This window comes from Pelophylax lessonae (assembly GCF_965119305.1).
Source record: "Pelophylax lessonae genome assembly, chromosome: 3".
Classification (NCBI taxonomy): domain Eukaryota; kingdom Metazoa; phylum Chordata; class Amphibia; order Anura; family Ranidae; genus Pelophylax; species Pelophylax lessonae.
Window position 1 is genome coordinate 409,218,227 of NC_138770.1, and position 22,828 is coordinate 409,241,054.

At 40.9% G+C, this 22,828-nt stretch overlaps 1 protein-coding gene across 2 annotated transcripts in view; it reads left to right on the top strand.

Moving 5' to 3' along the window:
* Nucleotides 1-22,828, top strand: part of SLC35F1 (solute carrier family 35 member F1) — a 554,611-nt gene that overhangs the window by 521,822 nt on the left and 9,961 nt on the right. For both annotated transcript variants that reach the window (XM_082251908.1, XM_082251907.1), the window contains exons 6-7: nucleotides 608-660; nucleotides 4,675-4,829. In XM_082251908.1, coding sequence (XP_082108034.1) covers nucleotides 608-660; nucleotides 4,675-4,829 — 208 coding nt within the window. The remainder of the gene's footprint in view (nucleotides 1-607; nucleotides 661-4,674; nucleotides 4,830-22,828) is intronic.

The window sequence follows — 22,828 nt, forward strand, 5'->3', positions numbered from 1 at the left end:
CTCTTGTTATACCTCTGTGAAACCCTACAATTTTATTAGATTTATGTATTATAATTGTCAGGGGTTCCACTGCCAGAAAGTGGAAGGCTGCAGGGAGATCGTTACTTATACAGAGTTGAGCCCTGGGGGCGGCATAAAGTAAATGCACCCAATTAATAAATCTATCTCCTAGACCAGATCTGGTTAGCACTTCTCAGAGGAAAGGCCGCTCAATGCTGTTGAAAGCCTTAGCAGCATCCAAGGAGAGAATGGCCCTACCCCCAGGTTGTGCACCGGCATTTGCATATATATTCCGTAAATTTAATCAGACAAGTCATATATAAGATGACATTGATCCACTTACCATAAAACACCATTTTCTTTAGCACAAGTGTTCTTGATGATCTAGCACCAGGGGTAATATCCTCCTTTGAAACACCACAAGCCAAGCTCCAATACATGCATGTCTCTCGGTGTGCTCCTGACATTTTGTTCCATTATTAAAATGTCTCCAGTTCCAGTGTACCAGTAAAATAATTGCTATTCCTTTTTTATTTTCTTTTTGATTTGCCCTATTTTAAATTGACTTGTTGTAGCATGTCTATAAAAACAATATATTTTCTTTCAGAGCAATAATGGAACACAAGGAGTTGTTAAAGGTACCTTGGGACTGGCAAATAGGTAAGGCATTTCAATTTTGTCATTATAATGCTTAGCTAAACAATGAGCAGAGTCCCTGCCATTTATCAGAGCTGGAACCGCTTCATAACATTTCCTAAATGAGCTCTCCACCTACTGGCTTATATAACATTTACTGCACCATTATCATAGATAGAAAACTGCACCAGGAGGAGACTCGTGTGCAGAAATAAAAATCACACAGGATGACACTTTCTTTCCTCTAGCGGCAACCACAAGAATACAGAGACTATTAACAGCAATGACCATTAAAACACAAATACTTAGACAAAATTTCACTGTATAATTCTCATAAAATAAAATTGCCTAGAGCAAACTATGCATAAAACACACAAATGAGATAGCAGTAAATTGTTTCCACAACCATATATCTAAGTCTGCCTAAGCTACTACTTAATAGAGCAAGAATTTTAATTTGTTTCCTTAAACTAGTCTGTATAATGGCAGGAAATAAATCACATTGAAATTCATAGATCTTTTTCACTCCTTACATTACAATGTTGTTTATATGTGCGCATAAACAATATCTCAACAACATGAATGCAAAATAGTTATTTTATTTATATGTATTTATTTATATGTGTCTAGTCTGTGATTTAAAATATAAATTGCCAGCTTTGCAGCTATTGTAATCATAGCTCAGCATATTTAGGAGATGTAAAACAGCTGCCCTGAGCATATACACTGCTCAAAAAAATGAAAGGAACACTTTTTAATCAGAGTATAGTATCAAGTCAAGTAAACTCATGGGATATTGATCTGGTCAGTTAAGTTGCAGAGGGGGTTGTTATTCAGTTTCAGCTGGTTTTTGTTAATGATATTAGATGGTACTAGATGATACTAATGTTACTAGATGGGCAACAATGAGACAACCTCCAAAACAGGAATGGTTTTACAGGTGGAGGCCACTAAAATTTCTTTCCCTACTCATCTTTTCTGACTGTTTTTGACTAGGTTTGCATTTGGCTAGGGTCAGTGTCACTACTGGCAGATGTCTGGACCCTATAGAGGTTGCACAGGCAGTCCAACTCCTAGAGGATGGCACATCAATACATGCCATTGCCAGAAGGTTTACTGTGTCTCCCAGCACCATCTCAAGAGCATGGAGGAGATTCCAGGAGACAAGCAGTTACTCTAGAAGAGCTGGACAGGGCCATAGAAGGTCCTTAACCCATCAGCAGGACCGGTATCTGCTCTTTTGTGCAAGGAGGAACAGGATGAGCACTGCCAGAGCCCTACAAAATTACCTCCAGCAGGCCACTGGTGTGAATGTCTCTGACCAAACAATCAGAAACAGACTTTACGAGGATGGCCTGAGGTCCCAACGTCCTCTAGTGAGCCCTGTGCTCACTGCTCGGCACCGTGGAGCTCGATTAGCATTTGTTATTGAACACCAGAATTGGCAGGGTCCGCAACTGGGACCCTGTGCTTTTCACAGATGAAAGCAGGTTCACCCTGAGCACAAGTGACAAACGTTAAAGGATCTGGAGAAGGCGTGGAGAATATGCTGCCTGTAACATCATTCAGCATGACCGGTTTGGTGGTGGGTCAGTAAAGGTCTGGGGAGGCATATCTATGGAGGGACGCACAGACCTCTACAGGCTAGACAATGGCAGCCTGACTGCCATAAGGTATCGGAAAAAAAAATCCTTGGACACATTGTCAGACCCTACACTGGTGCAGTGGGTCCTGCGTTCCTCCTGGTTTACAACAATGCCCAGCCTCATGTAGCGTGAGTATGCAGCCAGCTCCTAGAGGATGAAGGAATTGATATCATTGAATGGCCCCCACGCTTGTCTGACCTAAATCTAAAAGGACTCCTCTGGGACATTATTTTTCAATCCATTCAATGCCACCAGGTTGCACCTCAGTCTGTTCAGGAGCTCAGTGATGCCCTGGTCCAGATCTGGGAGGCAATACCCCAGGACACCATCCGTTGTCTTATTAGGAGCATGCCCGGAGGGTTGTGGGTACTTGTATTCCACTGTAGAGTTTTTTTTAAGTTGTTTAGAAGTGCTTAACCTAAACTATATGAGTTATCCATTTTTAAACTTCTAAAAAATATACTGGCTCACCTACTTTCTTACTTGACTTGAAGAACATAAATATTTTTTTCTGACAATCTTTATCTGAATATTTGATTCAGGTCAGTGACTTAAAAAGTATCGAAGCAATGCGACTAGTATTTTCTGAAGAAAGTCAGCAATAGAAGCCCTCATATTTCACCCATGACATGTTTAATTCTACCAAAATCTTGGAATATCATTGAATAACAGGGTTATGGGGGTTCACCTGTCTTTCTGGTCATCAAGGTGATAGTGGTATGAACCATTAAAAAAAAAAAATAGCTAATAAGATTATTTTCAGGCAAATCAGTTGGTGGGTTGCTTTTCCTGGCAACCCTAGAACAAAAGCCATTTGGTCCCTAAATTAAATGTATTATTGTTTTTATAGTTAGAGTCAGGGTGTGTTATAGAAAAAATGTGTTATATTATTATGCATTGTCATGGAAAGGACAAAGGTTGTATACTATACCTTAAAAGGATGTTTCAGAGTATATGAAAATCCCATTATCTACTGAATTCTTTAGCATCAACAGTTTGAGATCTTCCTTCTTGTAGTTCCACGTTGCTCTGGAACCATGACTTCTAATTACAGATTTTATATACAGCCTGGAATTGTGGCCTAGTTATACAAATTCATACTCTAATATCACTATAGAATTTCAACAGCCTTAATACATTCTGCAAATTAAAATAAACAACATAGCGCTCCCAGTGAGAGATTCTGTGCTGTTACTAAATAGGATCAACATTTTTACTGCATGGAAGTGTTATAAGCACAGGGAGTTCTGTTTAAACTGGAAATGTTCTACTACTTCTAAGAAAAAAAATGTATATATTACCATGTTCATCTACTCTAATATGGCTGTTATTCTAGTGGAAAATAGAACTTTACGATATGTTTTCTGTCAAAAAACAAAAGCGAAAGGCAGCTGTAATCACTAAAAATACATTTTCATAAGGTTTTCCTTAGACCAAATGACCATGTGTGAACGCATGTGTGACAAAGACTTTTGCTGCGGACCTTATTTCCTGTTTAAACACTCATATGTTATCAGCTACATTCCCACACTGACCTACACATAAGTGGGCATCTGACCTCAATATTATACTAGATACAAGAACATATGGCAGGCTACAAAATTCTGCTTGCAGAATGTAACAACCTTAGAAGCTCAATTTAAAGTCCTCTCCTGTGGGTACCTAGTTCCAACTCATATAGCCAACTTTGTACCTCTTTATTCCTTAGCCTGTTTTCGGACTCTGGTGAAGTTGGCATGCATTTCCATTTGGGGCAGCCGTTTCTCCTGATCCTTCTATAGCTCTCCTCAACAAAAACACAGAGAACCTTACGAGGTCACAATTTAAGTTACTTTTGCAGATTACCATGGCTGGTAAGCAGACAGTTGCAAAGGCCTGTAAGACCAAAAATATGATAAAACAGGCCATGATTCAGGCCATTATTCAATGATTCATACACAAAGATATGGAGCCCATGGACAACCCATTTTATTCCTCCAGGTTTTCACAAGTCTCTCCTGGAACCCTGTTCTGTAAGGTTCCGAAATTGTGAATCTCCCTTAAAAAAAACACAGCTGCTCCCCTGGGATCCCCCCCCCCCCCAACCTTACTTCATGCTCTAGTTCCACAAGAGTGTTCTTTTAAAGTCATTGCCTGCCAGAACTATAATGGCCACCTCTGGCTGTTACTCCCAGTAACTTAGACTTATTTAGCTGTCATAAACTATACATATTAAGTTTCTGGTTAGCAATGCCATATATCTATTTACTAAAATGTATGGATGCCTTATACATGATAATTTGGATTTATCTCTTCTGTTCTTAATAAAAATACCTTGCATGAGAAAAATACATTGGAGATAAATGACAATTATTAAATAACTGAAATGGTATGCCTCCTGTTTATTTCACAGGACTCCTCTATGTGGGATTCACAGCCTGCATGTTTGGCCTATATAGTTTCATGCCTTTGGTTATAAAGAAAACCAGTGCTACTGCAATCAACCTCTCCGTGTTAACAGCAGAACTCTACACATTTTTCTGTGGCCTCTTCTTATTCCATTATAAGGTGGGTGTAAGCACTACTTTTACAATTTTATTTTTTATACAAGTCATATAGAACTGGGTATTGAGAGAAGGAACTGGTTAGACCCAATGCAATCCCTAATAATGTTTGCCTCATTTAGTCCACATGCTAAACAATATGATATGAAACATAATCCAGATTTGTGTGTGAAAATAGCGATAGACTCGGATACAAAGCAATATAATTTTCATTTATTTAATAAATTATATATGAAAAAAATGCACTGAGATGTTGATAAATTATTCAAGGAGCCCTTTTGCTGATTTTCACAATCAAGATTGATGACTTCAAGTACATATTTCACTCCTACAGTACTCCTGACAAAAAAACAGTGAAAAATGGGCTTCTAACATATAACCATGTGCTGAACTAACTTTGCAATCAGCGAACAATCACTTAGTGATAAAAAAATATACATAACAGAAACTTTATATCAAATAAGTAAAATATAGTGTCCATTTTTCAATAAAATATAAACAAATCAATGTCCTTGTTATATTCTAGAGGTGATTGATGAAAAAATACACCTCTCCTAGTGATGAATAATATTTATCTAACGTCCTCTGACAGTCGCCGCCCACTCATACAGTCTTCACTTATGGGTATTGACCTTTTATCCACAGGAGAAAGCTAGGCATAAGACTTGTTAAAACACAAACAATTTGCATAGACACACCTGTAGGCGGCTGTCCCACTGGTCCAATACCCCCCTGCTATCAGCATTCCCAAGTTTGTCTTTTGCCTAGTTAGGAGTAAGATAGGCTTCCCTGTGCTGGGGCTACAGTCTCAGCCTCTTCTTCTGTTTTCTTACATTTTATTTTATGCTAAGAGTGTTTTCTTTGCACTGATAGCTTTTTATTTGTTCCTGCGCTTAGTTAGTCGGAACTTCGGAAGACTACAGCGTTTGCGGAGCTGGGAATCGGACTGATTGTACTAGAGCATTATGGAATCCCAGCCCGCCATCGAGCGTTTAGCAGGCAATGCGTACGTCCTGGCCTCGCAAACGACCTGTCCCTGTCCTCAGGGACAAAAGGCCACTTCGCTAGGATGCCTCAACTGCGGTTTGCCATGTGTTACTAGAGTCCTGTTTGGCTGACGGCACCCCCACCACCAGGGGTGGGAGGCTTCCCATCACAGAGAGGCACCCACGCCATTGTGGCCGCGTTTCTTCCCGGTCCCTGCGGGGGCGCTATTGTGTCCGGGGGGGTTGTGGGGGTCCCTGAACCCTTCGGCACTGTTTGGTGTGATTTTGGGGGTGCAGGCATGTGTGTGGGGGCCGCTGCGGTGAAAAATCGCGGGGCAGCCATTTTGGGTGTGGGCAGGCTTCAGTAAGGGCATTCAGCAGCCATTTTCCCTGTAGTGTATCGCGCCCTTTCGGGCGCCATCTTTAGTGTGGCAAGGTATTTGTGCATGTGTTCGGCTGCCATTTTCCCAGAGCCTCCCCATTGCTTTCTATTGGCAACCATTTTTCCTTGGCCCGAGTCCTATTTAGCCTCTAGCGGTGTGACATCACTTCCTTTCTTCATGCAGCCAGATCATTCAGCAACCGTGGTAACTGTACAGCTACACTTCTGAGGGACTTTTTCTGCTGTTTTTCAGGGGATATTCCTTTGCTATCAGTTATATTCCTCCTTGTGGGGTACCTCAGGCTACTCCTCATTGCAGTGTGTTTCGCCGCTATCGCGGATTTAAAGGGCCAGCGCCAAAAAGTTTTTATGGAGTCCCAGGGCAGCAAATTCCCCCCAGCTTTGGTCAAGATTCAGGTAAGCCTGAATCATCTGTGATTACTGCTGCACTTGCGACTTTAGCATCCAAAGTGGATCTGTTGATGTCTGAACTGGCTTCTAGAAAAAGGCCTTGGCTTTCTCACTCTTCTGATTCAGATGCTCCAGGAGTTCGGGTGGACCATCAACTTTCAGAAGTCGCCTCCCTTACTTGGGGATGGTCCTGGATTCCGCCCAAGCAAAAGTCTTTCTGCCGGAGGACAAACTCCGGACTCTGCAGAACAAGATCAGGTCCCTCAGGGACAACAAATCCTCATCGCTCAGGACCTGCATGTGGTCCCTGGGGTTGATGGTGTCAGCCTTCGAGGCAATACCATTTGCACAGTTCCACACACGATCTCTTCAAGCGGAGATCCTGGCCAGATGGGACAGGCATCCTCATTCATTGGAAAGTAGGATATCTTTGAGTAACCAAGTCAGAGAGGATCTTCTGTGGTGGCTCCAGTCTCCGGCTCTGACTGAGGGGAAATCCTTCCGGCCATGGTTGTGGACAGTGATCACCACGGACGCCAGCCTGTTGGGCTGGGGTGGCGTTCTGGGCACTCTGTCTGCCCAGGGCACTTGGTCGGAGGAGGAATCCTCCCTTCCAATAAACATCTTGGAACTGCAGGCGATCAGTCTATGCTTGCTCCGTTGGTTGGATCATCTTCGGGGCCGCCCTGTGCGGGTGCAGATGGACAACACAACTGCGGTGGCTTACATCAATCACCAAGGGGGCACCAGGAGTGCCCGGGCGGCCCAGGAAGTGACCAAAATTCTGTCTTGGGCCGAGAAGCACGTCCCGGCGATTTCGGCAGTTCACATTCCAGGTGTGGAGAACTGCCAGGCCGCTTATCTGAGTCGCCAGACCCTGGACCAGGGGGAATGGTCCTTACACCCGGAGGTGTTTCAGATGCTGTGTGCGCGTTGGGGATCCCCGGATGTGGAAATGTTCGCATCTCGGCTAAACAACAAGGTGGGAAGGTTCATGGCAAGAACGCGCGATCCTCTGGCAGACGCCTCGGATGCGCTGGTGGTGCCTTGGAATCGGTATCGACTGATTTATGCCTTCCCCCCGATTCAGTTGTTGTCCAGGTTCCTTCGCAGGTTGGTCTCGGAACCAAAGTTGGTAATTCTGGTGGGCCCGGACTGGCCGCGCCGGTCTTGGTACGCGGACATCATACAATTGGTCGTCGAGCCTCCCTGGCGGCTCCCGTTACAAGACGATCTACTGTCTCAGGGGCCGATCTTCCATCCTGCTTTACAGTCGCTGGCTTTAAAGGCGTGGCTGTTGAAAGCCAGGTCCTGAGAGATCGGGGTCTCTCGTCGGCGGTCGTTCTTACCCTGCTCAAGGCTAGGAAGGCCTCGTCCAGTAAGATCTATTACCCTACTTGGAAGGCTTATTTTGCCTGGTGTGAATCAAGGGGCTTCCATCCTCGCTCCTTTTCGGTGGCGAGGGTGTTAGCCTTCCTGCAATCTGGTGTGGACCAGCGTCTTGCGCTGACCACGATTAAGGGTCAGTTGTCTGCACTGGCAATCCTTTTCCAGCGCCCCTTGTCGTCAAACTCTTTGATACGCACCTTCATTCAAGGGGTGCGTCATTTGGCTCCTCCTAGGAGAGCGCCTTTACCTCCTTGAGACTTGAATTTGGTCCTGTCCGTTTTGCAACGTCCTCCTTTTGAGAACATCAGGGAAATTCCTCTTCCTGTGCTGTCACGGAAGGTTGCCTTTCTGGTGGCGATCACATCTGCCCGCAGAGTGTCGGAGTTGGCGGCCCTGTCATGCCGCTCTCCTTACCTGGTTGTTCATAGGGATAAGGTGGTCTTGTGACCTCACCAATCTTTCCTTCCTAAGGTGGTATCCGATTTTCACCTTAACGAGGATATTGTCTTGCCTTCCCTGTGTGCGAATCCTAAAGATCCTAAGGAGTTTGGCTTGCATTCCTTGGATGTAGTCTGGGCGATCAGGGCGTACCTGTCGTCTACTGAATCCTTCAGAAAGTCAGATTCTCTTTTTGTCCTTCCAGAGGGCCCTCGGAAGGGTATGGCTGCGTCTGCGGCAAGCATTTCAAAATGGATCAGACAGACGATTGTACAGGCCTATTCGATTAGGGAACGGGTACCGCCTTCCCTGTCAAGGCGCATTCTACCAGAGCGGTGAGTGCGTCATGGGCCTTCCGGCATCAAGCTTCGGTGACCCAGGTGTGCAAGGCAGCGACTTGGTCGTCAGTGCACACTTTTTTCCAAATTTTACAAACTTGACGTTTTGGCATTGGCAGATGCCTCCTTTGGCCGCAAAGTCCTGTGCGCGGCAGTGCCTTGAGGGGGACATGGCGTTAGTCTGTCCCTATCTGTTGGGGTTTGTTTTTCCCCTTTGTTGATTTGCTTTCCTGGGTTTGTTGCTCCTGTTGAACTTTTTTGTTACCCAGCGTTTTCGCCTTTCTGGTTCAGATAAGGTTCCTTTCTCTGACCTGGGTGCTGCGTTGCCTTCGTGACGGTTGTGCTTCCCACCCCTCATGTCTACACTGCTTTGGGACATCCCATAAGTGAAGACTGTATGAGTGGGCGGCGACTGTCAGAGGACATAAGAGAAAACTGAATTTTTGTAAAATCTTACCGTAAAATTCCTTTCTCTGAGTCCTCTGACAGTCGCCGCCCCCGCCCCTCTTTTGTGGGTTTTTTTTAACTATTTACTGCTTGCTACCAAACTGAGTTGGGAATGCTGATAGCAGGGGGGTATTGGACCAGTGGGACAGCCCCCTACAGGTATGTCTATGAAAATTGTTTGTGTTTTAACAAATCTTATGCCTAGCTTGTTCCTGTGGATAAAAGGTCAATACCCATAAGTGAAGACTGTGTGAGGGGGTGGCGACTGTCAGAGGACTCAGAGAAAAGAATTTTACGGTAAGATTTAACAAAAATTCTGTTTTCTCAGTGCTTCACCCGTGTATAGAGATAATGTGCCTCTTACCGGAATCTCATGATCTCTAAGTTATAGGAGATCATAATCAGCTCTGGATAACAAATATTGTGTGCAGCTCCTTAATCATAAGCGCAGACACCAATCAGATGGATGGATCGCATGCCTTATGATGTGCAGCCTTCACTATCTTTCCTCTCACTCAGACCATGTTAGGTATGTGGATAAGCAGAGAGGAGAGACTCATAGTGCAGTATATAAGCTTAAAATTTATTTAAACAGCTATTGCACGTACAATCAGATAAAAGCAGTCAGGCGGTATAGAGGATAGTCCAACCGTGGATTGCTCCAGCAGGTCCAGATTACAGTAACGTCTCAACTCCTGTCTCCTTCTGAAGCGTTTCCCTGTAAAAGGGTACGTCTGGGAATGGAGAACGGAGCTGAGACGCCTATCACAGATATTTAAAGTGGTCAAGACACCGGAAAGCAAATATGCAATCATGTTGACTGGGGTCACATCAACACTAGCTACACAAGGTGTATAATATTCAAAAGTATTTGGTTGGTTAATGATTCTGTCTTAAATGCTCCAAAATTGAAAAATAAATCACCATATATGGTAAAAATGAAAATAGAAAAATAAATAAATATAAAAATGTCATCTTCATGATCCTAAATTTGGACACATGATTCCATCATATGTGTATATGCTAAAAAATAGGTCATAGGTCATTCAATACATAAAATTTCACTCCCTATTTCCACAATGGCAATATATACAAGATAACAAATGGGAAATTATCTATTGTTAATAAAGGAATCAATATCCCATTCAATGTTAAGACAGTGAGGTCCAAAAGTTTGTAAGTCAAATATCCAACGAGTTTCCCTGTCTGGGTATCTGTCTTCTTAAATTGCTTCTCCCCAATGTGAAGTATATTTTTCAATTCCAGTGACTTCAAGGGAGGAAGGATCCTTTTTATGACATCGGGCAAAATGCTTAGAAAGACTATGTTTATCCAACCCTTTCCGTTTATTGGCTAGATGTTCTCCTACATGTACAGTTAATGCTCATGTAGTTCTGCCAACATGCTAGTACCCACATGTGCACCTCAGGAGATAAATCACACCCTTGGTGCAACACGTGATGAAATCTTTTTTTTTATATTCTTTGTTTGTGTAAGTGGAGTTGAAAGATGTGGTACGTCTAGTTACAGAATCCCTACATACCTTGCATCTTCTACATGGAAAGAATTTAGACACATTTTCAAACATTTTAGGTCTAGGAGGCAAATCAACTGCATTAGGGGCCAAAATATTTCTGAGAGTCTGTGGTTTTCTTAGAATTACTCTTGACAGATCTGGAAGAACTGGCCCTAATATTTTATCTTCCTTCAAAATCCTCTAGTGCTTTTTCATTAGTTTATTTACCCAATAGTATTGACTGGAAAAGGTGATAAAAAATGCCAATTCAAGGGAATTATTGGATCTGTCCGTTCTTGTTCCAGGGGTAAGAAGAGTATGTTGGTCTAATTCAGAAACATACTGCATCTCTTGTTTTCAATCCTTCATGGTAGTAACTCTTCTGAATACATCTATCTTTCAGCATGCTAGCTTGGACCAAATAATCCTCTCCCCTGAAACAATTATGCCTCCGTCTTCGAAATTGCCCCTTAGGGATGGCTCTCAACCACGTAAGATGATGACAACTATCATGTGGTATAGAGGCATTTCTATCAGCTTGTTTGAAATGTGTTTTAGTAAAAAGCTGGTTCCCATCTCTATATATTATCAAATAAATAAAATTAACAGTTGCTTTATTCCACTCATAAGTAAAATTTATACCCCATGTATTGATATTTAAATGAGCCATGAAGGTGTGTAATGACTTACTGTCACTCTTCCAAATGAAAAAGATGTCATCAATAAAACGACATCAAAACTGTAATTTCCCTATTCTTTCAATGTACTGCGTTTGTTCCTCCCACAGCGCCATGAGCACAGTGGCGAGGCTGGGGGCAAATTTAGCCCCCATAGCCATGCCAGTGCGCTGAAGGTAGAATTCACCTCCATAGAAGAAATAATTATGTTCCATACCAAACATCAGTAGTTCTAATATGAAATCTCTCTGTATAGGGGAAAGCTTTCCATCAACCTTCAAAAAATGTTTAGCAACCTAAACATGAGACATCAGCCGTTACCAGCAGTGCCTCACCTTCCACACACAAACATCAGTAGTTCTAATATGAAATCTCTCTGTATAGGGGAAAGCTTTCCATCAACCTTCAAAAAATGTTTAGCAACCTAAACATGAGACATCAGCCGTTACCAGCAGTACCTCACCTTCCACACATATTTGGGATGAATTTTTAATCGTGTGTGTAGTATCCTTCAAATAGGCTTGTGTTTGACTAATCAGAGGCTGCAGAAAAAACCCACATATTTTCCAATACGTGAAGTGAGTGAGTCAATACCACACACTATTGGTCTTCCTGGAGGTTTGGACAAACACTTATGAATCGGATTCCTGGGTGCCAGGTGCCAAAAGGTACCAAGTGGTCCCTCTCTTTTTTTACTCAAAACCCCATTATTATATCCAGCCAGTATAATCCCATTCAGCTGAAGTCCATTGGGAGCATAGAGAGCTCTGCAGCGCACTGTCCTAAATCATTCTTTTCTCTAGCCAAGCACCTGACTACAGATTTATTATTCAAGAATAACAAATGGTGCACTTTAGAACATTTTGCAACATTTAAACTGAACTAGAATGTATATATACCAGTGCATACATATTTAAAAGATCACTTCCCTTTTTAGAGAAATTTGAATTTATTTTTATGATTTCTTTTCATAAACGGCTCATTTTAATATATTATAGGATAGGCAAAAATCTATTTTCAAAGTAATAGAGACACTTCAAATGATTTGTATTCAGTGTCAAGCAATTTATTATGTTTCAGCATTTTAGCACAATCTTTTTACAACACAACATGTTTGTTGTTCAAAGGACTGAGTATTGCTTGTGTGTGTTTTATATGCAAATGTCATTGTAAGAAATGTTCACGTTTTAAAATATCAGCCAAATATCGGCCAAAAAATATGTGTTTTTACAATCCAGTTATCTAGTATGTAACTATCTAAACCATAAGAGAAAAAAAGTGCATATAAATCCTTTGAACTTCTCATAAATTCGTCCCTTTCAGATTTCTTAAAAATGCAATCTATATTGTTTGTTATATCTATTCAAAAAGTGCAAGTTCCCATTTGCTGTGTAATCTTAGCCAGTATTATCAGCCCTGCCCAGTTCACCACAGTGAACAACAGAACACCCTCTCCTCTTCCATGTTCCTGTCTCAGGCTGCATTCACATCTGAGCATAGTTTCTTTGAGCGATTTTCAGATTTTTTTTGCGCGTTTAATGTGCGATTTTAGTGCGTTTTTATGCTCGACTTCCATGTTTTTTTTATATAACATTTGGTCTTTTTTCTAATACCTAATAGAGAAAACTATTATCTGTTGCATCATTTGTTGCTAGGTATATCAGCTTTTTTAGCTTTTCCATCAACTTTAATTTATTTTATTTTTTTTATTAATTTTATTATTCGTTTATTTATTTATTTTTTTCAGTAGGGTAAGGGGTTAGATTTAAGGTTAGGTTAGGATTAAGACTAGGAGTTAGGGTTAGGGTGTTAATACTACTACTAATAATAATAATAACAAATGAATAAATACATGTAAAATAAATACATAAATAAATAAAAATAATCATAAATAAATAAATAAAATAATCATAAATAAATAATAAATACATTCAATAAATGAATACTAAGTAATAATAAATAAATAATTTACCCCGAACCTTAACCCCTAGCCCTTAAAAAAGTAAATAATAATAATAAATAACTAAATGCTCTAACCCTAACAAAAAAATAAAATAATACTAATTAATACTATTTTTTTTCGGGTTTGGGTATTTATTATTATTATTAATAATAATAATAATATATTTAATATTTCTAAGGTTAGGGGTTATATATTTTTTAATTATGTATTATTACATATTAATTTATTTTATTTATTTATGATGATATTTAATTTTTGTGTATTTATTTTACATTTATCTATTCATATATTATTACTATTTTATTTTTAATTTTTTTTTTTCATTTGAGCAGAAAATCGCAGGGTGCAGGGCGCATTAATGAAAAAGTTAGTACATTTACTTATTGCATTAGATTACCTCGCAGACAATACCTTGTGGTATTTGGGGTGTTAACGTACATTGAGGCAGCCTATTCATTTTGAGTTTCCTGCCAATGCATGATGAAAGAATCAAAAAGGAACTGGCATCTTTAACGCAGCACACAATGGTATGTGCATTGTGGTACACTTAAGGGCAGATCCATCAGCACCTTCTGTACTGTGTATTGGGCTACCAGTCAAAATGATTGTTACTGCAAAGAATGTTGTGTGTTCTTGTGTTTTTTTGTGTATTGTGTAAGTAAGAAGCGGGCCTTAGGGTCCTCAAATGCAGCACCTAACTGCAAAAGTTACATTTTGCTTATAAAACTTTGCAACTTTGGCTGTAAGCATGCTACAGGAAGTATTATTTTCTTAGAACAATTTGTAGGTACAAACAAGATCCCCAATTCAGTAATAACAGCAGTTATGCTCATTGCTGAGCTGATGGCTGATAGTATCCACATACAGTATAATAGGTAATGCAAGTTAATATTTAAAAGACGGGAGGAGTAGTTGATAGTTTGGATTAAAAACCAAAAGCCTATTCCTTTATAACTGGTATGCCTGCTGAAATCATGCTGTATGTCCAGTAATTCTTTAGTTTGAGAATCTCTTTTTATTTTAACAACGTACTCTGTATGTCTCTCACGTTGCAGGAATGTTGCAGAGTATATTATTGTTAATTTATATCAAAAAATATTCAGTTTGCCTTTTAAACTGAATTGTATGTAGGTGATTTAAATCATTGAACTATCATTCTAGTGAAAGGAAAAAATATCAACCTTTTCTGATATACAAACAAACATTGTATTATTAGTTTTTTTTACTGTTCGCAATAAGACAAAAACAACACTTGATACTGTCCATATAACTGGCAGCACATGAATCGGCTGGCCATTAATGCGTCTCAAAGCTGTCTATAGTCTTGAACTGATTGTAGCTATCACTCCTGCTTGTACTATTACAGCAAACGTTATTTCCCTATAGAAAGTGGAAGGAATTTGTCCTAAAGCCACAGTTTTAGAAGTACTTACAGACATCAGATTACAATCTTGACTATTTAATGTCTGTGGGGTCACCTCAAGGCAAAACCTTGACTGAGAAATTAACTTTATAATGAAAATAAAGAACAAGACGTTAGTAGAGTGCTTCACTGTCATTATGAAGTTTATCTGTCAAATGTCCTCCTTGGTCTCTACATCGTCTAGAAGAGAGAAGACTCTAGACCTGGCAGATCATATGAAAAGTAATTAAAGAGAGGGCAGTTCAAGGGCAATAGATGAGGGGGGGGCAGGTTAATGATCAGAATTTAGCTTAAAACTACTTAACCATTATACATCCTGATTGGATGTATGTCACACACTTTTTTAGTTTTAAATAGTGTTAGAACTTCTGTCAGACTTGTATTGCTTGGCTAGATCTAGAATTGAAGCCACCAGACCGTAATATTCAAGTACACAAAATTCAAACAAGAGGACTGGATAGTGGGAAATCACATCCCACCCAAAACTATATGTATCTACCAAACTTTGAAAAAGCAGGATTTTGCAGGTGCCCATACACAAAACCAAAATTTAAAATATACATATTTTATTAGAACAAAGTTCAAAAGAAACATTAAAAACGTTAGGCACTTATGTCCAAGTAATCACATTTTCACAAGTTGGTTCAATATGTCTCTTTGTTTCACAGCTTTAAGTAGCAGCTTTGACATGTTTCACCATACTTGGCTTAATCAGGAAAGAAATTACTACCAGAAGCAAACTGTGTCAAAACAAATATATGTATGAAGGGTCATATATCAAATACGCATTCCATTTATGTCAATATCTCAGCATGTGTCCTCACCACAAGAAGATCTCGTATGTTCCAGGCTATATGTTTTTTTAACCCCCAGCGGGAGGACGACACATCCTGCAAGGGAGGCAATTGGTTTAGAAAAGCTGTTTCCTGTATGTGTCCTTCAAAGTAGGCTCAGGGCGGTACACGTCGATCCGCAGGAGAGGCACAAAGAACCAGACTAATTTGAATCTGAAGGATAAATAAATATTATATAAATTACTAAATGTGTTTATCTTCCTCTTTTTAAATGACCTTATATCTCCAGAACATGTATAATAAATAAACATTGGGGGCATCCACACTTCATGCATTTTCCGTAGGCATTAGGTGAATATGATGTTCATCCTAATGTAACCAAAAAAAGAAGGCATAGCATGATCACCCATATTTATTACCAGATCAGATTCTTCAGACTGGCTTCATTCCACATGAATATAGCAAAATCAGGGAGGTCTTTGCACTGCAGGTTCTTAGTTACATCTTTCTCTGTAGCTAAGACAATGGTGAGCTGACATCATCAATCTCATCAGTCAGAGACAGCAGTGCCTTAGATGATCTCATACTGTAGATACAGCATAAAGCTAATAAATACAGTACAAGAGTGTCCAGGTACAGTCATGTGCCATAAGGTGTATTGCCATTTTTTAGGAGCAATTTAAGAAAGAATGTTCAACTTTTCAGGGTACTGCTTAGGCACAGTGAAAACCCATCACCAGGCAAAACTTACATAAATCTTAACTTCGCTAATGTCCACCAAATCACAAAAAAAAAAAAAAAGGGAAAGTCGTTTTTATTAATACCTTTTTATAGAAAAAAATCTTGTCTTCTTTTTTTGCAACTAAAGAAGGTGTTAAATCTCAAAGTTGAAACATACACTGAAACATTTTTATGCCTAAAAGAAGCAAGGATATGTAATTCCTTTGTCCTAACCTACCCCTTTATAGCAGTATATGTTATAGTATTAAATTGCCTATAAAAATAGCAGAATGTCCATTATTGCCTCATACCTGCACACAGACTATGAGCACAATGAGCTTTTTTATGCATAAAGAACAGACACATCTTTACAACAGTCCATCATGGAAAGAGCCATTAGTCTGCTAGTGACATAGGGAGGAAATGGAAGTAAAAAAACACAATCTGAGTGTGTTCTCCGACAATGAAGGCTGCTGCTGGGCACAAAATGATGGAGAAAAAACTCTCATGCCAAAAAACACTGCATAAAAGACTCCTTTATTTCACTCTCATTCTAAGAACAAATGATAGAAAAATGTTCAACAGCAGTTAACAGTTCTCATGAGTGAAACTTTCAAACTTAAAAGGCTGTTGATTAACAAAGTTCCTTTGTGACAAATTAATTTTCATGCTGTAATAAGTTGAAGGAATGTTTTAACTTACTCTGTTCTGACAAATGAATTGTTTAGACACTTTCACGGTTACAATGTATCTGTTATATCAATTACTGCAGCTTATGGCTTGGGTGACCTAGTGTTTATTTCCTGAATAAAGCCCCAGTTTTCAAATGTCTTGCACAAAAATATCATGCATCACAGATACTATTTGGGATTTATCAACATTATAAACTGTGCAACAGTTGACTTTAACCAGTTCTGGACCGGAAGGATTTGCCCTCTTAATGACCAGGCCATTTTTTGCAATTCAACACTGCGTTAATTTAACGGAAAATTGCGCGGTCGTGTGACACTATACCGAAATAAAATTATTGTCCTTTTTTCCCTACAAATAGAGCTCTCTTTTGGTGGTATTTGATCACCTCTGCGATTTTTATTTTTTGCGCTATAAACAAAAAAATGCGACAATTCTAAAAAAAAAAAAAAACAATATTTTAAAAATTTTGCTATAAAAAATTCTCAAAAAAAAAAACGTAAAAATCAAAATGTTTCATCTATTTAGGCCAATTTGTATTCTGCTACATATTTTTGGTAAAACAAAAAAATGGCAACGAGCCTGTTTTGATTTGTTTGCACAAAAGTTATCGTGTCTACAAACTAGGGGAAAGATTTATATCATTTTTTTTTTTTTACTAGTAATGGTGGTGATCAGAGATTTTTAGCGGGACTGCGACATTGCGGCATACAGATCGGACCCCTAACTGACCTTTTTGACACTTATGGGGGGACCAATGACATTACTACAGTAATCAGCTCTAAAAATATGCACTGTTACTGTAATAATGACACTGGCAGGGAAGAGGTTAACCCCAGGGATGATCAAAGGGTTAAGTGTGAGCCTAGGGGGGTGTTTATGAACTGTATGGGGGATGGGCTTGTGAAATGACCATCGAGACCTGTGATCCTATATAGAAGGATCACAGGCACCCTGTGATCATTTCAGAGAGAACGGTCAGTTGTGTTTACGGGTGCCCGGCCGCAATTGCGGCCCCCGGTACCGTGGTTCGGCATCCCTGCTGCCTAGCACCAGCTAAGGCTATATCGTAAAACTGCGGCGGGCGGTCAGCAAGTGGTTAAGTAAATGATTTAGCACTAGAGATGAGAAAATTGCCATTCTGTGTAAACCATGATTCTTTCACACTAAATATGTGCATTTAAAATTCATGTAAACTAGGATTTTTCTTACTGCAAAATACCTTTCTTTAGTAGTTAAATGAAGAACATAGCATTCTAATATTCTTCTACTGGGTGTAGCTTTAGCGGTTGCAATGGTGACCCCTCCCATGCTCCAGGGGGCCCATGTGGCCTCTTTGTCACATGAAGTTGATCACCGGGGGTCAGAAACCCATTGATCTAAAAGTCACCTGCCCACAATTGATGGGTAGATCATGTCCCTACCTTGTCGACTCTGGGAACCTGGACAGGAGCGGGGGCAGCCTTTACTAGAATCAATCCCCTTTCCATCTTGCAGAAGCTGATCGGTTCCAGTAAATGCTGCCCCTGCCACTCCTCCTGTCCAGGTTTCCTTTCCTTTTCACTGCCAAGGCCCCCCTGTGTGCTGACCTGGTCCACCCCCCCACAGTGCTGCTGGCTTCCTCTCTTCTCCACCTGTCTGCTGTATGAAATGTTTCAGGATGCAAAATGGGGGAAAGGATTAGTAATTATATCATTTCATGGCCCCTGCCTTATCTGAATGAACCCAGTGAGTGATTGGTACTGATCACTCACTGTGTTCATTCATAACTGAAGCATAGTAAAATGTGTTTACCATGCTTCAGTTGTGAATGAACAGGAAGCTCTGTAAAGAGCTGTTCCTGTTCATTCTTTCTGTGCAGCTGAGGCTGCAGAGATAGAAATTGAGGACTGTGCCCTCAATCTCTTTTCTCCATCTCAAAAGTGAGACATTAGGGGTCTATTTAGACCACTAATATTTTACTAAACCCCTGTAACAGGGTTGCTCAAAAATTGTAAACAATTATAAAAGAAATAAAATTATGAAAAATAATTAAAAAAAAAAGAAAACTGAAAAAAGAAAATAAAAAAACTACAGACACCGTTCATGGCCTTTCTGACACCAACCTCTGCCCTACAGACACCATCCACTGCCCTACTGACTGACACCATCCATTGGCTTACTGACACCATCCATTGCCTTACTGACACCAACCGCTGCCCTGCTGACACTTACACTGCTCTACTAATACCATCTACTGCTCTACTGACCCTATATTCTGCCCTACTGACACTGTCCACTGCCATACTGACACCATCCACTACCCTACTGACACGTCCTTTGTCCTACTACTAAAAGGGCACCAAACCCCAGTGATCTTTGATCTATTTCATGTTGTTCAAATAGATCTCCACCTCTTAAAGGTTGCCTACCCCCGTTTTACATTGTATCTATGGGGAAAAGCACTTGCTGCCTTACCCTGCATAGGAAATAAAGTAAACTCAGAGGGTCCAGGCCAGCCAGGTAGGAGTATGCCCAGGTCTATCCCAGGCCCTCTGAGTTCCAGGTTTTATCTACACAGGGGGATGAGGCAAGCCCTTTCCCCCAGTGGCACACTCTCTGCTCAGCTCCCCCTCCAAGCCCAGTACAGCCCCTCCTTCCCTGGCCTGCTCAACCGTGCATGTGCACACAAAGTGGGGGCAGGCCAAACTCTGGCAGGTAAAAGCGGCAGGGTTGTAAGTAAATCTGGAAGTCAGAGGCCCAGGCTGGGCCCTCTGAGTTTCCTCTATTACATACAAGTCCACTAGGAGGATCTTGGCATGCAGGGGAAGCGGCAGGTGTTAGTGGGGGGAGGGGGCTTAGGTCAACATTTGTGTCAAGGCCCACAAGCTTTAAGCTACGCCTCTGACTGGGAGTACACTGCAGCCTTTATGTGGTTTGGATACTATGCAAACTAAAGAATTGGAGTCAACTCCCTCTAGTGACTATACCCTTGCACATGCTAGAGAGCACATATGTAGAAAACAATCTGCTCATAACCTAGAGGTTTTATGGTAAAAAAATAAAATCCTCTTCTACTTATGAGACATGTAAAATGAGGGGCGGGCAAGGATAACAAACAAATATACAGTACAACATCAGGCAAGACCTTGCAACCTAAATAAACAGTATGTTAGCCTATCGCTGACCTCCTAACGTACATGTACTGCGGCAGGTTGGCTCTATTGCGCAAAATCATGTACCTGTATGTCATTTCGTGCAATAGCTACTAGGGGGCACGCGCATGCTACCGGAGGCACGTTAGCGCTGATTAGACAGAGAGGGAGCCAATCAGCGGGTCTGGCAGATCCGATGTACGCTGGCCACCTGTGATCATTTTCGAGAGAGGCAGAACAGCGGTCTGCCTATGTAAACAAGGCAGATTGCTGTTCTGATAGGGGCGAAGATGAAGATCTTGTGTTTCTGCTAAGCAGGAACACAGATCTCTGTTTTCCTCCAGTCAGAGCAACCCACACACATTTAGCAAGCACCCCTTAGGGACACATTTAACCCTCTGAATACAGCTGATGGTAAACCCTTCTCTGCCAGTGTCATTAGTACAGTAACTAGGCGAATGTTTAGCACTGATCACTTTTATAATGTCAAAAGTCTCAGTTAGGTGTCCGATTTGTCCACCGCAATGTCGCACACCCGCTAAAAATTGCTGATCACTGCCATTAATAGTTAAAAAAATAAATGAATAAAAATGTCATAAAAATGTCACATAGTTTGTAGACGTTGATAACTTTTGCGCAAACTAATCAATTAACGCTTATTGGTATTTTTTTTTTTACCAAAAATATGTAGCAGAATACATATTGGCCTAAATTGATGAAGATATTTGATTCTATTCACTAACCACTTAAGCCCCTGAAGATTTTACCCCCTTCCTGACCAGGGCCTATTTTGCGATTCGGCACTGCGTGACTTTAACGGACAATTGCGCGGTCGTGCGACGCTGAACCTAAACGAATTTGACATCCTTTTTTTCCCACAAACAGAGCTTTCTTTTGGTGGTATTTGATCACCTGTGCGATTTTTTGATCATGCGCTATAAACAAAAAAATAGCGACAATTTTGCAAAAATAACAATATATTTCACATTTTTTTTATATGAAATTCCCCCAAAAAAATGTAAAAATCAAAGTTTTTTTAACATTTTAGGCCAATTTGTTTTATGCTACATACTGTATGTTTGGTAAAAAAAATCGCAAAAAGCGTATTTTGATTGGTTTGCTCAAAAGTTATTGCGTTTACTAACTAAGGGAAAGATTTTTGTCATTTTTGTTTTTTTTTTGTAACGAGTAATGGCGGCGATCTGCGATTTTTTTTGCGGGACTGCGACATTGCGGCAGACAGATCGGACCCTTTACTGAAATTTTGGACACTTTTGGGGGTACCAGTGACATTACTACAGTAATCAGCGCTATACATATGCACTGTTACTGTAAAAATGACACTGGCAGTGAAGGGGTTAACTTTATTTGAGGGAGGGGTTAAGTGTATCCCTAGGGGCGTGTTTCTTACTGTGATTGGATGTGGCTTGATGTGTAAGAACAGAGATCAACCGTCCTACATAGCAGAACCGTGTGATCTCCATTCTTACACAGGGACGAATGACAGGCGGCTTTGTTTACATTAGCCGCCTGCCTTTCTTCCGGTGTAACGGATGATCGCGAGTGCCCGGCGGACATCGGGTCCGCCGGGCACACGCGCGCGGGGGGGTCCGTGACCGAGCGGGAGTGCGCCTCCGGCGGCGCGCACTCGCTCCCTAGAGCCTCACAGGCTAGCGACGTAGCCCTACGTCGCTTTGCCTGTGAGGAGCTGACCACCGCAGTAAATAGTCGTGCGGCGGTCGGCAAGTGGTTAAAGCGGCTCTTCAGTAATTTTTTCATCATTCTATCTATTAAATCTTCTGCCCTTGTTTAAACTTTGGATAGTAAAACATCTTTTTTTCTGCCAGTTAATACCTTATACAGCCCACTTCCTCTTTCATGTCCGGTAAAAAGCCTAGGCTAATGAGATCATGGACAGCTCTCTCTCTAATTCTCGTGAGAGTTAGCCAGCAATGGAGGGAGGGATTAGTCATAGGAGGGCCAATGATAACTGCAAAGCTCTGTGTGTCTGTGTAAAACCAGGAAGTGAACAGGCAGCAGTTTCAGATGCCCACAGTTAAAATGGCTGCAGCCAGACTTAGTGGAGGGAGATTTCTGCAGCATATTTGGCAATTACAGAATCACAGTAAATATCAAATAATGTAGGGGCAGGAGTAAGCAGGGGGTGAAGTTCCTCTTGTTGTGGTTGTAAACCTCAGATTTTAAATATGAAAAAAGCTTATCCCAGTATAGTGTGTACTTGTCTTAATTAAGAGACATCTAATTAATAATATCATTTCTGTTTGCTGCCCAGTTCCTCTGCTATCTGCATGAATCCCCTCTGAAAGTTTTCCTGAAACTAAGAGAAGAAAGATGACAGGGGAGAGACCTCCAGCAGATTGTTAGCCTCAGCTCTGTTTTTGTGTATAAAATTCTGCACTTTGAATGGATGTAGAATAGAGAAGACTGCAGATAAACAGTTAAAACTTATGTAGGAGGGTGTGTTTTATCTCTGTGTATCACCTGAGGCTAGTCACTTCACTTTAAAGTGGTGTTCCAGCCTCCCCTCTACCCCTCCAAAAATGAAAAGTCAGCAGCTACACATACTGTAGCTGCTGACCTTTAATACTATGACACTTACCTGTCCTGGGGTCCAGCGATGCCGACACAGCAGCCAATGTTTCCATTGGCTGTCGGGTGCTGCCGCCGCCATTGC